We start from the raw sequence: 15,715 nt of genomic DNA, 5'->3' as shown, positions 1-15,715 counted from the left end.
GCGCAACTCTCAGCAGTGCCATGACCACCCACCAAGCTGATGGCTCTTGGCTGTAGACATGGCAAAGCCAGAGGGGTCCTTTCAGCAGACATCTTTCTTCCAGGGGTCATGCACAGCCAGGTAGAGATCGCTATCCAACAACCAGCCCTTGTTTGTTCTGTCTCCCTAAGTTTTATTATTTGGGCAATAGTACATATTCCTTTTCTAGGGAGGCTATTTGCATTTAGGATCTCTTATCACATTGTGTTTTGTGATATAAGAAATATTTATTTGATCTTCATCCTGCTTCCTGGCACAGAGCTCCTGGAACCCTGAAATTCCAAGGTGATGGGGTGAGAGGACCCCCTTCCAGCCACACCTGACATTATTCTAATGAGGCGATCTGGGCCCCTGGAGAGCTTAGGGATGGAGCTGGTCGCCAGGGGAGCCAGGGAAACAACCAGGGATGAAAGGGCTGGGCCTTTCACCTCACCCCCAACCTTAGGGGTGACTGACTCAATCGCGCCTGGGTGATGGGACCTCCATCGATAAAACCCCAGAAGGACAGGGTCCAGAGAGCGTTCAGTGGGTGAGTGCATGGAGGTGCTGGGGCAGTGGACCCCAGGGACCCTGAGCCCACTCCCAGACCTCACCCTCCGCGTCTCGTCCTCCCATCTGTTCCTGAGTTAGACTCTTTATGACCCTAATCTCCTAAGAAACCTGTGCCCTGAGCCTGGGAGCCGCTCTAGCAAATTCAAGAAATGTGAGGAGGAGTGTGGGGACCGCTGATGTATAGGCGATCTGTCAGAAGTACATGTGGTTGAGACTTGCGGCTGATGTCTGAGGGGCAGTGCTGTGCGACTGAGCCCTCCCTCATGGCGTCTGTGCAAGCAGCAGGGGCTGGTGTCAGGACTGAGCTAAGCTGTGACCCCCAGCTGGTGCCGCAGAACTAGAAGGTGTGGGGAAACACCCATGTTTGATGTTGGAAGTGTGTGCTGGTAACAAACCAGATCCTGAAACAGCAGTTTGGGGATTTTACAGATTCCAAAAATGAGCACTGACTTCTGGTGTCGGTGCTTTCCTCCAGTGTGTCCCCTCTTTAAGTCTAGTCTTTCCACATGGTATTGTTTTAAAACTATTGTTTTGAAGTCATTTTAGACTTACAGAAGAGGAGTAAACCTAGTGGGTTTTCCTGTGACTAACCACTGACCCAGGAGCCCCCTGTCTTCTGCCAGCACCTGTGAAGGAGGGACAGGTAGCCGGCTACCTCGCAGGCAGGGCGGGAGCCAGCCCTGTGCAGCTGAAGATACAGTCCCAGGGAGCCCGGCTGGGGTCGCCACATGAGGGCAACCAGGGCTATGCCGTGGCCACCCCAGGGCCGGCAGGCGAGGCTGCGAGTGGACACGCAGAGCAGTGGCAGCTGCTGCAGATGCACTGTTCATATCAGAGAGCCAAGCGAGGCGGCCATGGGCTATGCCCAGCTACCCTCTGCGGACAAGTGTCTAGAGCAGAGCAGCACAGAATGACCTGCCAGAACCTGACACTGGAGTGACACAGAGCGTGGGAGGAAGCCGCTCTGTGGGCTCCAGGGCCTCCCACCACGCCCGGAGCGTGGCCCATGCAGGCAGGCAATGGTCCCCACATGGGCACCGCAGCCACTCAGTGTCCAGCCACACATCTGGATTCCCTGCAGCAGCCCATCCAGCCGCATTCCTACCTGAAAAGAGACAGCTGTCTTTGTGACGAGCGTTGTTCTCTGGATGAGAACATGCATGGACTCAGCAACTGCTGTGCTCCCTCCTCAGCTCAGTCACGGGGAGTCAGTCGCCTGGGACACGCTGACCTGTGACTCTCCAACAACGGGTTATAAAGTGAGCACAGGGGAGGGACAGGAGAAGATGGTTAGGAAACACACACAGGTAAGAAGGAAAAACCCCTGAAAAGCTGGAACTCACTGGTCACGAGGCTGTGCTTGACGTCACGGCTCCTTGTCGATGGTCCACTCCAAGTCCCCTTTGCCCTCGGCAAGTACCTGCGCTGGGCACCCTAGTGGGTAGACTGACCCAAACCTCCATTTCCCGAAGCCCTGAGTCCTGCTGGGTTTTATTTTTCTAGTTGCCATAGTTTCCATTAACCTTTACTGGCCGTGGACGTGTGCAGAGACGCCAGGCCCACGGGCCATCTCACCTCCACTATGTCGCAGTGGGCTCCTCGGTAACGGGTCACTCACTCAAGCCAGACCAACCGTTGCTTGCCTGGTTCAGAGGTGCAGGGGGCCCCAGGTGGACCTGTGGTGGTCTCAGCTTCTGGTCAGCGATCAACAGGTGTGTCACTATGACCTCTGGGGCAGGCGGCCCATCTGGAGACTCAGATCTGTCTGGACAGGACACAGGACTCTATGAGCAGCTTAAATGGGCTGGTGGCAGGAGCACGCATACTTGCAACGCTCACCTTCCAGACCAATGTGTGTCTGTGGGGGACACAGCACCATGTGATGGAGCTCCAAGTATCCTCTGTACCTGTGACCCTGTGACACAACCCCAAGCTGTTGGGATGCCTGTTTGGGAAGCTACTCCATCCCTCAGCGGGGCGCGCGGCTTCTGAGTTGCCAGGGGTGAGAAAAGCAGTCAGTGTCAGGGCACCAGCCCGCGCCCACTCTTCCTGTGCTGTGAAGAGTCCCCTGATGACATACAGACGCCACTGCAGTGGCGGGCAGTGTTCAGGCCAGTCTCAGGTGACTGAGTGCTTAGTGCTGGTGGGGACAGCAGGACTGAGGCGTCAAGCCCACAGGAGTGAGGACAGGCCTGTGCCCCGACCACGACGGAAGAGGCGGGTGCAGCGAGCCGGCCCCCAAGTGTCTGGGCCAGCTCTGGTGCAGGGAAATCCACACCGTGTGCACAGGCACACGGCCATGCCTGCCACCAGGCCACTGTGCCTACGGACACACTGAGCGAGCCCTACAGCTGTGGCAGTGCAGCTGGCTGGCCCCCGCAAGATCAGTGAGTTTCCCCCTGCATGCCCGCTGGTGGGCATCCACTCGGGGTACAAATGTGCTCAGACTCTGCTCCTTCGAGGTCCGTCCTCATGCCTTGCCCAGGCCTTCCTCGTCACCAGTTTCCCAATCCTGTCCCTTCTAAGTTGCTGACTGGTCAGATCATTAGAGACCTCCCATGACTTCACACACATCCATACCCTAGCCCCATTACTCCAGGACAGTGGACAGCCCAGTCCACTGCTGCTAGAAGTCCTGCCCTTCACCAGTTGTCCCCGGTCCCATCGAGGGGGGCCAAGATGCTGCATCTGTCCACTTGAGGTGATGCCAGCATATCCTGCAGCCCCACCAGAAACTGGGCTTTCCTTCCACAGTCAACTGGTTGTGGGGACCAGACTGGAGGACCAGGTGGTGACAGCTCAGGCCCCAGGCTCATTGCCCTGTGCTATTTCCAGGGCACGCTTCTGGGTGTCAGACTGTCAAGAATTTCCCAGGGAAACAGATGACAACAAAAGGACGGTGTCCACAGACAGCTCTGTGATCTTTCCATGGCCACTGTCAACCCGCATCCACAGAAGGACCCTGATTCTGCCTCAGGTGTCCTCTGACAACCTTGGAGCCGATGCTTTTTGTGTAATTGTCTAAAGGAATGCTCACCTTTTGGGTTTCGTCTAGGAAATGGCAGGCAGGGTACCCCTGAAGACGGGTGGTGGGCAGTCCGGGCCTGGTTCCACACAGCTGCCTAGGGGGCGTCATCTCCGTGAGGACACAGCACCTGCACCTGTGTGCGAGTGTTTGGACAGGACGTCTGGCGCACCTGCGTCCAGTTCTGACAGTCTGAGGCCGGCCGATCACCCGGGTGAAGGAGGGGCCTTGGGCTGTGGCCTCCATCACATTAAAGGATTTCCCCCTAAAAGCCTCAAGCACGTTGGGCCACCTGTTTCAGGCCCTGCGGATGGGGCCCCGTGGCTTCTCCAGGCAGCCTGCTCAACTCCGGGCACTGATGTCCATGGGGTGCCTGCCTGCGGGTGGGGTCGGCGGGGCAGCTGGGGACAGGCGGGGCTCAGGGACCTCTCCAGGGAACCGGCGACCAGCCTGCACTCCGTTCTTGGCTGAACATTTGCTGTTTGAATCAGCTAATCCGTCTTTCTCCTCCCCTGCCCCCAACCTCGCTTTGGGAAGAGCGTCAATATTCATGAATAAAGTAAAAATAGCACAAAAAGCTGACTCCCCATTTCCTGCCCCCAGGCCGTTTTCTTCCCTGGCCCAGCGGAGTCCCGGTGGCCCCTGCTCAATGCGCCCTGTGTGCCGGCCTGGCCGCCCCCGCCCCCCCCCGCCCCCCCCACCCCGCCCTCGGGCCCCCCCACCCCGCCCTCGGCCCCCATTGGCTGCCTCCGCCCGCAGTGGGGCCGCACGGGAGCCCACGCCCCGGGGAGGGATAAAACGCGGCCCCTGCCCAGCATCCTGCCACTTAGGACACTGCAGCCAGGAGTGAGCAGGAGAAGCCACCAAGGCCACGACGTGAGTGGGGAACCCCTGCTCTTCTCCCTCGGGGGTGGGGGGCAGGGGCCGAGAGGGCGGGGTGGGGAATGGGTGGGAGTTTAAAAAGCCCCTTTGGATACAGGCAGCATTTCAAGTGCAGGTGGCCTCAACCGACAGCTAGGGCACGGTTTTATTACCCCGGTCGGAGGCCGGGGTCGGGGATGCTGACATCGCCCCAGAAGTGCTACAAACACTGCTTCTTCCCTTCGGAGCAGCAGGGCTGTTCCCTCGCTGGGGACACGAGCGTCGCGGGGCCCCTTGTCTGCCGCTGAGAATGACAAGCGACCTGGTGCCAGTTTAGCCCTACCTCGCGGATACACGTTTACATGTTTCTCTCCCCCATGGTCCCGCCCTGGCCCTGGGCAGGTGATTGAGCTACGTGTTCCAGTCCCCTCAAAGGGACACACCAAGGTCCCCTGGACACCACTCAGAAGTTACATGACAACTGCGAGGTCTTCACACTACAAATTGGGTCAGAGAAACCAGGGTTTATGGTGGGTTAACTTTCATCATCTCATCATTTCTCAGGGAGGTAGTGCCCCTTCCTTAGTGGGGACTCTCACATCATGTGCGATGGGGCCTTCTAAGGAGTTGAAACACAAAAGTTCTCATTTTCAACATAAAAAGATTAACGCAGGAAACTGATGAGAGGATGAAGTGAAAAGGGAACACGGATATTTGATTTCCATTTCTCTTAAAGATAAGCTTTAAACCATCATTTCTTAGTCAAAGGAAAGAATGTAACAGAAAAAATTTTAAATTAATTTGTAGTATCGTTATGAAAAAAATCTCATTTTCTCATGTTTTCAAACATAGGGAATATATTTTTATACTCTTCCTTTTAAAAAAATCATACTAGTCATACTTCAAAAACAATAATAATAATTTAACCTCCTCTCCCCCAAATCATCATGGACTTTGAGAAGCACTAGAATGATGCAAAAGGTTTTTGTTTTTTCAATAAAAAAAAAAATCAATAATTGAAAAATTGACTGCAAAGGATAAGAAAGTATGAAATGTTAAAGATTTTAATCCATCTGAAATGTTCTCTCTACATGGGACATATCTGATTTTTTGGGACGTAGGAGCAATGTATACTGATGGTTAACAGCGTGACTTTAGTAAAGATTGGGCCAATGAAAAATCCTCAATTCTCTTTTCCATGGGAAATCAGAAATAAATAAAATCTTAAATATTTTATTCCAAATTATTTTTAAGATGTGACATATTCAACATGGGAATGACTTTTCAACAAATAGATGTAATTCTTGTATTGACTTTTAACTATGAAAGTGCTAAGATTCTACCGATTGGAACTCAAGGCCACGAGTTGGTAAATTTCTTCAGCTGTGTCTGTTTTGTGAAACAACTGAAAAGTGTCTTTGTAAAATATGTCCAGACCTCAGGACAGAACAGACATTTCTGCGGTCTGCAGGCCATGGTATAAGGTGAACATTGGGAGAGGACCAGGAAGTTTCCTTCATTGACAACTGGAGAGAAACAGTCATTAGTGGCCAAGGGGCGTGTCCCCCATCCACTGAGGCAGCACCCCAGCAGCTGTAAACAAATGCTCTGCAATGGCTGTGTGTCTGCTGTCCCCGCAGGGCCAGCTTTGCTGTACAGCCTGTCCGTTCCTGCAGGTGAAGAAGGTACCTTACGCTGATCTTCTTGAAAAAGGTTATGGCAACCCTACCATGTTTATTTTTCCAGTAAACATTTTTATTACAAATGAGTTCAATTTATATATAAATTCAAAGAAGCAAATTCCAACATGTCACGATCCTCAAAATCTTCTGCAATGACCTGCATTTTTCACACTAAACTTACTTTTAAGTAATATGTGTGTGCTGATATGTGAACAGGCCTCTTCTCCCATTTTCTAATTATTTATTGACAGAGTCTAAAAGTACTGTTGATGTCTGCAGCCTCCTTTGGCACCCAGTCACCAGCTGGCAGTGACACTCTGCTCCCCTGCACTGTCTCTCATCTTGGAGCCCTGCGGGGGCAGAGGGTGGCCTAGCGGGGAGGCAGGGGTCAACCCCATAACTCACTCACTGCTTTGTCTCTGTATGTTTGCTGAGGTTGCCCACTGGCGAAACCCAACCAGAAGCCAGAGGGCCCGGGAACTTGACAATGTGGCGAAACTGCAGCAAACCCACGAGTTCCCAGAATGCCCAGCTCTGAGCCTGGAAGGGGGGATGAGCTAAGGCTGCCCAGCCCCTCCTGTGGGTGGAGGTCTGTGGAGGTAACACCATAACTGTCCTATGTAGACGCCTTTCCTCTGTGGACCCCTAGGATGTCTGAGCTGGAGAAGGCCGTGGTGGCTCTCATTGACGTTTTCCATCGATATTCTGGAAGGGAGGGCGACAAGCACAAGTTGAAGAAATCCGAACTCAAGGAGCTCATCAACAATGAGCTTTCCCACTTCTTGGAGGTAAGTCTTGCTTTTCAGGCGACAGTTTATGTGCTGTCCTCTCCACTCATATGACCACCTGGACACTTTCTTCCGAGCAGCCCTGAAGGTGGCTCGTTCTGCTTCTGGACCCCGAGGTGGCTTCTGAAAACTTGTCTGCTCATCATGAGGTCAGCACTACTGGGCCCCACTGTCGTCATTTCCATTTTGTGGACAGTGGGGCCATCAAGGTCAATCTCCCACCTCAAAGGCAAGAGCACAAACGGCAAACAGCACCGCCTTCCCTGAGAAGGTCCTGAGGCTTCACAGTGGAAGTGAGGGCAGTGGGGTGGGAAGCCCACTGACTCCTCATGGCCACGGTGAACATCTAAGAAAGAGGTTCCAGACGAGCTTCTGTTTGGGGGTAGAGGGCTACTGTGGCTTCAGTCCAAGTTTAGCATCCGCTGCGGTGATAAAAGGTGCCATTCACTCAGCAAACATTCACTGAGCACATGGCGCGTTCATTCATAGGACACGCAGGCCCAAGGACGTAGCCTCTGTGTCTGAGGCAGCCAGCCTGTCACATCAATGAAGGGCTACCAGCCACCTCAGTAGAGGCATGAGGGAGGCGTATTCCCTGGAATACGGAACATTGGACAGGAACCGTCTTCAGGCTCAGACTGTAGCTCAGGAAGCTGCATGGGGGCCCCCGAGGAGCCTCTGCCCACAGGCAGGTCCTATTCTGGCCTGGGCGGACATATGTCCATACTCACCTCCCATCCACTAGCTCCTGAGCTTGGACTGGCCACCTCTCGTCTCTACCGCACATCTATCTTGTGCCCTTGAGACAATGAACGACAATCCAGCTGGTGCCCGACCTTCCCTTCGTGCCCAGAACCAAGGTCATTGAAGTGACACACAGGGGAAATGGCCAGCCAGCGAACCAGTGCACGCATGTGTCACTAGGAGCTGACTGGAGGAAGATTCCAGACCTCCAGGACAGGGCCCCACTGTATGGTGACGGGGACCCGCACACCCAGCCAGCTGAGCCTCTCAGGGCAGGATAGCCCCACCTGCCAGCAGCAGGCTGACCCGCCATCTGCAGGCTGCTGGGGTTCCCTGGTCCCACCCCAAACACTCCGTCGCTGTGCATGGCACCCCCAGAGCAGAGGAAGTGGCCTGCAGGTGTGAGGCAGGTAGGGCAGGCGTCTCCCCAAGTCAGTGTCCGGGGTGGTTGTCACAGACATTAGGCTGCCCCACTCACAGTCAGCCACCCATCCAGTGCCACCAATCCCACCTCTAACCTAACCAGTGGAGAGCCCCATTTTCTTCTGTAGAAAGGGTGGTTGTCAAGATGAGATAACACAGTGTCTAGCAAGCGCTCCCCACACAGTGGGAGCTCAGTAACCAGTAACTGCTATTGTCACCGGTTGTAAGACACAACAAAAGCTCCGCGTGTGGAGGCCACTCTTTCTAAAAGGCGAGTCATTCCTGGTAAGTGTGTCGGGCTTCGCGAGAATCTGTCACTGGGTTTTACAGCAGTGATTCGGGTTGGAGGTGACTCTAGTGTGTAACTGCAGTCCCGCACTGCTGCTGTCCACCCCACGTTTACAGGTCCCACCCGAGCCCACTGGCCCCTCAGCCTTCCCCGTTTTCTGCTACTGGCAGCTGGTGCAGCTTACCTGACGCATCAGGCTGAGTTCTGTGGCCGGTTGCTGGTGAACACGCTGCACCACTGCTCCTTGTCAGGGCGCAGGGCCCAGGGTCACGTCCTTCCCACTTCCTTTGCGGCCCCACACCGTGTTCCTCAGAGACTTGGTGACAATGTTCACTTGGTGTCTGTGTTGGGCGAGAACCACCAGGACCGTCCTGTGACACCTAGAAAGGAACTCAAGCGGCAAAAAGAACACAGGAAGTTAACACATTTAGGGCATGTTCCCTAGAGTTACTTTAGTGCAAACACTTTCAAAACATAAAAGTCCATGGAAGCCTCCAGTGCAGGGACTTCCACACACAGAAACAGTGGGATTCTGGGGGCAAAAGTTCATTTTCAAGACAGTTGCATCAACCTGCTCAGGCTGGTCAAGGTGCTGCTCTTCTTTCCAGGTGTTGTTGTTTTAAGTACAGTGAGAGCCCTGCAGGCTGTTCCCTTCCCTTCACAAGCAGCCCGGCTCCCACTGGGCCTAATGTGCGGTGGAGAAGGCACAGCCCCCGCCAAGTCCATCATAGGACAAACCTCGCTGCTGCTTTGCCTTTTGTATCTCAGATTGTTTCTGTACAGATTTTTTAAACCAGCCAACTTTTAATTCTTTTGATGGCCCTAAATTTCATTTTAAAACAAGCCCAGCAACTTCTCTTATCTGTCTTAGGAAATCAAAGAACAAGAGGTTGTGGACAAAGTCATGGAAACACTGGACAACGATGGAGACGGCGAGTGTGACTTCCAGGAATTTATGGCTTTCATTGCCATGGTTACCACTGCCTGCCACGAATTCTTTGAACACGAGTGAACTAGAAAAAGCAGCCATACTGTTCCTGCAGCGGAGATGAAGGTCACAAGAGGAAGCAGGGAACAGACGTGTGCAGGCTACTAGGAGCTGAGCTTTTCGCCTGTTGTAGCGAATTAGGGAGCTTGATTTGCTTTATGAATGAAAAATTGAAACCTCTCTCCTGGGGCTGTTTGCAATGGCCCCATGGCGTTCTGCTGTATTAGGCACTGTACTAGCTGACTGGCCCTTGGGAATACTCACTTAGAAAATCAGTGCTGTCATGAAGCGCATGCTATGCTGGCTGCCATGGCTGTGTAGAATCCTAACCTAAAAAAAACAAAGCTGACTAACCAAACGAAGTGGACATTTGTGGGCTTCTTAAGTCTCCACTGCATTTAAAATTGCAAAGCACTGCCCACCATCCTTTGGAAAGGCTGCCCTTCCTTAAGTTTGTTCATCGTCAGTGCAAATGACACCTAAAGTAGTTAGAGGGTTTGACAATGCTGTCCCACTCACCCACAGAGCACGGTCACATTTAGATCCCTTTGCCTATGGTGAGCTGTGATTACTGAGTAAATACAGAGGGTGCCAAAAAGATGTAGACACATTTTAAGAAAGGAAAAAAGTGTATTAAAATTGTAATAATATATGCTGATAACAAAAGATGAATACAAGTCATGTGTAGACATTTTTTTGGCACCCCTGGTATTTAACGCTAACAGTTCTAAATGGAAAAATGTGTCTCATAAACCAACAAGTACTGAAATTTTCACAGTAATCAGAAGAGAATCAAAATTCTGTATTTGGTGGAATTCTCCAGAAGGGCTCACGTGGCCGTCTGTGGGATGCCAGGGCAGCAGGAGCGTGGCCGGCTCAGCTCGGAGGTGGACCAGGTGTCCACTCCGCCTCTGGAGATTCCCACACTGCGAGTCATTTAGTCCCCATCGGAAATGATGTGTCTGGTCGGTTGGTGAATGTCACTCCTGACTTGTTTGGGCCAGGCAGGGTCTGCTCATCGCGGCTGGTGGTCAGTGTACGACGAAAGCGGAACTTCAGGCTTTTGTATGCACAAATTCAAGTAGATCACGTTTCAAGTAATTAAGTTACAAACATTAAAAATCACTTCCAGGAAAAGTCACATTAATCTTATCCACTCTCTTCCTGTTTGTTTTACTTAAGGATACAGCCTTGGAAATTCATAGAATTGATCGCTTGTTTCTGCATTAAAGTGCACTGTGACAAGTCTCCGTAGCCGTTAAACAAGTGAAATAACTGCAGACTACACTTGAGGCGACCTGGCTTCCTCAGGGATGCAGACGCTGCACTTCCCAAGGCCGGGGTTGGTGTCCAGGAGGAACACCGGGGTGGGGCGGGGTGTGGAGAGCTGCGATTGGTCTGGACAGTCACGTGCCCGCCCCGCGGACTGGGGCAGATCTGAGACGGACGGGCTGGGGGAGGGGCCTCCCCAGGCTCCGCCCACCGCCGGCTGGGCTCCGCCCTTGGGCTGCGGCTGCGCAGTCTCGGTGCTGGCGTCCTGGAGTCGCGGCCTCTCCGCGCGCCGCGTCTGTTCTCGCGCCGTCAGCGGCACCTGCTTGTCCCTCCGTCCCAGCCGCAGACCCAGTAAAGAAGGACGCTGGGTGGTGGCAGCCGCTTTAGAAGCCCCGGGGTGCTGCCCACGTGGCTGGACAGGCGAGCTGTGGGCCTTCCGCGCCGGGAAAACCCCTGCGCGGCCGCCCGGGCTGAGCTGCCCCGCAGGGCCCTGCACAGCCCCCGCCAAAGCGGCAGCGGCTCCAACACCCCGCGAGCAAGGCGACCCCCGCGGGCTGTCGCTGCGTGGCCGGCGGGTTCCGGTCGTGCGGGCCGCCCCCGCCCCGCGTGACACTCGTGGTGGCCGTGGCCGTGGCCGTGGCCGTGGCCGGGCTCCCTGGCCGCCTTCCCACACCCAGCCGGTTTCGCTCCCGTTTCCAGCTACACTTTGGGGGCGTCCTGACTGCGCAGATTCACGCCCACTGGAGGGACACCGCCAGGGACCGCGCCGCGCTCTGTCGTGGGGCGATTCCCTCACTGTGACCGTCGCGCTACAACGCGAAGGAAAACAGAACCGGCACAATGACCCACGAGGAAAGGCACAGACTAGGCAAGTCACGGTTCTTACTATAAAATGGCTCCTACAAACCAATGAAAAGAAACGCTTCAGCACAAGAACTGCCAAATCGGAATAGAATGTGTCAGATAAGGGATACAAATGGCCATAAACACTTCGACGTGCCTAGACGTGAATTATCTGACCACCAAAGCACAAGGACGTACTTTAATCCTGAGCGAGAGTGCGGGGCCAGCGCTGTCAGGCTTCTGGAAGGAGGCCTCGCCCCACGCCTGCCCCCGGGCACGGCCGCACCCACTCCACCTGCACGTCGCCCACGGAGGCCGTCACTGTCACCACGGGAGAAAAGCCCCAAGGCCGCTGCAGCGGGGCTCAAACCACGCAGACAGACGGCAAATGTCGGCACACCGTGTGATGCGGCCGGAAAACGGTGGAATGTAATAGATCAAAAAGTCTGTAATTTATTAAGTACAAAATTATAAAAGTATATGATCTTGATTTTCTAAAAATTTTTAAAGGAAAACATGTTTTACCCAGAATTAGGATTATAGATTTTCTTTTCTACATTTTAATGTGCTTTGTAGAGTTTATGCTGTAAGCATAAATGCTTTTATAGTCAGAATAAAAAGAATGCATAATAAAATACATTCGATTTGGGGTAAAGAAACCTTTTCACACATTTAAAAATGCAGCATTACAATCAATAACTTTTATTAACATAATGATATAAAAAAATTAGTGTGATATACTGAATTCTCAGAGAGTAATTTAAAACATTTCAATGTGCTTCTTAAAGTCTTAATGTACAAGATACCTTGTCTTACGGCCACTAACCTGTCAATACAAAAACTGTACAATATTTGTTTGCTATAAAACTACCACAAGAAGTTCAGGGTTAGGTGTTTGGTCCCCTGCAGGGACGTCCACTCGCCAGCTGCTACACCCTGTGTGTGTCAAACAATAAATTACACATATTATGTACACAATGTCCACAGACTGCTCAAGTCCAGCCTGTGGAACACAGCCCAACAGGCAAACCGAGCTTGGACGCACCTGCTGTTTGTGGCCGAGTAAGAGTGAGACGTGAAAGGTGGCCAGGTCTACGCAGTGGTGAATTTAAAATGTCAGAGAAAGAATAACAGCTTTGCTAGGCACTGATCAGGCTAATTCCAGGAAAACCTGGTTGTTTCTATGAAGCATGCATGATTCATAAACTTTCCCACCCTCAAGTCCCCCAAACTCAACAACTTCATAACATACTTTCTTAGCTGTATAAAAATACTCTCTTAGATTCGTGCTTCCTTTCAAATTCTTAGAAGTTTCAAAAGGACTTTATATTCTCTTCTTTCATTGAGGTTTACTATGATATTACATCACTCAGTTTAGTCAAGTTTGAATAAAATAACTGAATATGGTTTGGCCACATTTTATAGGCACAAAACTCAAAACACGAAGGCCAGGGAGAGGGTGGCTGTACCCGGGTCCTGGGCGGCACTGCCTGGTGCTCCGCTTCCAAATCAGCTAAGTGGGAACAAAAATTGTGACTTAGCACACTTCCATGTACCGAGAAAAATTAGTACTGTGATGTCATGGAAGCAAGCGTTGAACAACAAGAAGTCACCAACCTGAAGTGGTTTAAAACTAAACGCTGGCTTACCTTTCCGAAACAGCATCACCTGGACTGCCCCGACGGCACGCACCGCATGTCAGTGGCAGCATGTGCAGGACATCAGGCACACCTGCTTCACCAGGGATGCTGGCAGTGAGGAAGTGCCACATGGGGCCCAAGAGCTGGGCAGGTGGGACCTGCCTGGACTCGGCGCCTCCCTGTGAAGGGCGGCGGGGACCAGCTGTGCTGGGCTCCTGTTCTTTCCAGCATGAACTCTATACATGAGCTGCTCATCAGAACTGGGAATAAAAACTGAATTCTCAGAATCAAGAACTCTATTTAGCCTAAAAATGTGCAAACTTGCAATACAGCAGAGAACAGACCGCACACCTCAGCTCCACGATACCCAGGCTGGGCCTTTCACTTCCCTCCCTAGTCACCTGTCTGTTAAAATGCCAACATTTAGGTTTGTGTAAATGTCCTTTAGGATTAAAAAGTTTCTTCAAATAACTCGGAAGTGATTCCTCAGATGAGATTTGGGGAACTCTGAGACGAATCTGTAAAAGCAGGGGGGTGGGGTGCTTGCTCCCTGGAGACTGGGGGGCACTGCCGTGTGCTCACGAGTCCCAGCACCTTCGAGTGCACCCTGACCTGTAGGTCTGAGCCGCGCCTGTCACATGTTGTAGGCGACGTAGATGGGGTCCAGTTGGTCGGCCAGGAAGCCGTCCCGCAGGTGCATGCGCTGCTTCTCGCCCCGGGAGTTGATGGGGATCACGCCCGGGTCCACAATGACCACCACGCCCACGACCAGGTGATGCTCCTCTAGCAGCACGTTGGTGACCAGAGGGACCAGGTCCAGGGCGTCCTGCTCCAACCCATCCAGCTCCACCACCACCACCAGCAGGCTGGTCCAGGTGAAAACGGCACTGCAGGGAGAAGACAGATGGTGTGAGAGGCGCGGACACTGACATCCGCAGGGGCCACGGTGCAGGAGAGAAGAGGGAAGGCTGAGGTCATTAACCGACACTGCACTGCCGCCTCGCCGTCCCCAGGCCAGGCTGAGTGTCTACAGGAGGACCTGTTCCAGCTACAGTTCTCGCTAAGAATCAAGAGCACTATTTGATGTTGAAAGCCACCCCTGTCCCAATGCAAGCTCCCTACAAGACGAAGAAATCACGAGTCACACCATTTAACGGAGAAAATGCGCATTCAAAGCAGAACCACTCCAGGACAACTGCAGCGAGCTCCCGCTCACAGAGCCTGGGCTGGCCTGTGCATCCAGCGACAGACTTGCTTTCACACTGGTCAGGAAAAGGACCCAGCTGGCATGAGCAGGCCCAGGGCAGTGTTCCCAGAGCGAGGCACAGTAGTACCTGAGGCTGGGCTGGCTCCTGGAGAGTCAGGCGCCTGACACGCGCCCGTGGCCAGGTGTGGGACCGCGTCTGGCTTACCACTCGGCGATGCTCCTGTGTGCCCGGATCACAGACGTCTCGATGTCGATGGGGTGGTAGCGCATGCCTCTGAGCTCCAGCGTTTCGTCTAGAGATCCGACCACATACAGCGCGTCATGGCGCTCTGTCAACAGCACAGGGCACACATCAGGAGGCTCCGTGCCGACGGGCGCTCCCCACGCTGTGTCAGCTCCAGCTGGGCTGCCTGGGACCGGGACCTGGCTACGCCTACACCAGGTGAAGCCAAGCCTCCTGATGGGTGGGCTGTGCACTGGACCCTGATGGAGGTGCCACCCCACCCCTTGATTCAGAACAGTGGCGTCCACGTGTGAATATATATTTAAAACATTTACTCTTCTGGAAATAAGAGAGCTAGGGGCGACCAACAGTTCCGACTTCATCTGCCTGGCATTTTGTGGCCCAGGGGGCTGGTGACTTTGAGGGGTCGTGTGTGGGGCGGGCTGGTGAACCATGCCTGGGGTTCTGTCTGGGGGCGTGATGGCCTTATCGCCAGCACCTCCACATCCTCAGGAGGGACCCAGGGCCCAAGGTCAGTGAGGGACAGCCACAGGGGGAAACTAATCTCCGGAGAAAAGTGGTCCTGGCATACCCTCCACCTCACGCCTGGACACGAGCTCAGGCCCGGGCTGAGGGCCTCAGCAAGAACCCCAGGACATCGCACGCGCCTATCGGGCTCATAGCAGCAGCAGCAGCAGACCTTAAGGGTGGCACGGGCACCACGGTGACCCCTCACCTCCGCTGGCATCGGTGAGCTCTGTTCTCCGGAGGAAGCCCAGGTAGCCGGTCCTCGCCCAAATGGTCTGGGTGTCTCCAAGGCTCAGCCGGGCACTGAAGTGGTCGGCATGAAGTACCTCCTCCCCGTGCACCGTGTAGTAGCCGCTGGCATTGTGGGGGCTGCTCACCCAGATCTGTGGGTTCCAGAGGATGAGATGGAGCTGAGCAGATTCCAGCATGAGACAGCCACTCGCCCAGAGAACTCAAGAAAATACCGCACAGCGGCAGGGGCATCTGCAAGGTCTCTTATCTTGTGAACTCGTTACAATGACAGCCACTGAGCCTGCTCTCCTTCCTGGAAGCATTCCTATCCAGGACCCCATAGCCCCGCCCCTCAGGTCCCCTCAAGTCAAGCGCTATCA

The 15,715-nt window shown here is 53.5% G+C and overlaps 2 protein-coding genes across 6 annotated transcripts in view; one reads left to right on the top strand and one right to left on the bottom strand.

The window, feature by feature from the left end:
* The first annotated feature begins 4,358 nt into the window (after positions 1-4,358).
* Positions 4,359-10,633, top strand: S100B (S100 calcium binding protein B). 3 transcript variants are annotated; one of them, XM_081077881.1, is made up of 4 exons: positions 4,406-4,492; positions 6,118-6,190; positions 6,809-6,947; positions 9,275-10,633. In XM_081077881.1, the coding sequence occupies exons 3-4, from the start codon at positions 6,810-6,812 to the stop codon at positions 9,413-9,415; spliced, it is 279 nt and encodes a 92-aa protein (XP_080934007.1). In that variant the 5' UTR covers positions 4,406-4,492; positions 6,118-6,190; position 6,809; the 3' UTR covers positions 9,416-10,633. The 3 variants fall into 3 exon arrangements, with proteins under 3 accessions (XP_080934008.1, XP_080934007.1, XP_080934009.1); XM_081077883.1 differs by having other exon boundaries at positions 4,451-4,492; positions 6,118-6,162; XM_081077882.1 differs by lacking the exon at positions 6,118-6,190 and having other exon boundaries at positions 4,359-4,492.
* Positions 10,634-12,185: 1,552 nt separating this feature from the next.
* The window catches only part of DIP2A (disco interacting protein 2 homolog A), an 86,263-nt gene continuing 82,733 nt past the window's right edge, over positions 12,186-15,715 (bottom strand). For all 3 annotated transcript variants that reach the window (XM_081077850.1, XM_081077849.1, XM_081077851.1), the window contains 3 exons: positions 15,313-15,487; positions 14,559-14,682; positions 12,186-14,033 (listed from right to left, as the gene is read on the bottom strand). In XM_081077850.1, coding sequence (XP_080933976.1) covers positions 13,781-14,033; positions 14,559-14,682; positions 15,313-15,487 — 552 coding nt within the window. In that variant the 3' untranslated portion in view covers positions 12,186-13,780. The remainder of the gene's footprint in view (positions 14,034-14,558; positions 14,683-15,312; positions 15,488-15,715) is intronic.

The sequence above is a fragment of the Rhinolophus hipposideros genome, assembly GCF_964194185.1.
Source record: "Rhinolophus hipposideros genome assembly, chromosome: 2".
Classification (NCBI taxonomy): domain Eukaryota; kingdom Metazoa; phylum Chordata; class Mammalia; order Chiroptera; family Rhinolophidae; genus Rhinolophus; species Rhinolophus hipposideros.
The sequence above is the reverse complement of the archived record's forward strand: the minus strand, read 5'-3'. Positions and strand labels throughout refer to the sequence as shown.

Bases quoted from the DNA above. Each gene is read 5' to 3' on its own strand.
- S100B (XM_081077882.1), top strand. From the start codon at position 6,810: ATGTCTGAGCTGGAGAAGGCCGTGGTGGCTCTCATTGACGTTTTCCAT. The intron at 6,948-9,274 runs GTAAGTCTTGCT...TATCTGTCTTAG, and splicing joins AGCTTTCCCACTTCTTGGAG to GAAATCAAAGAACAAGAGGT.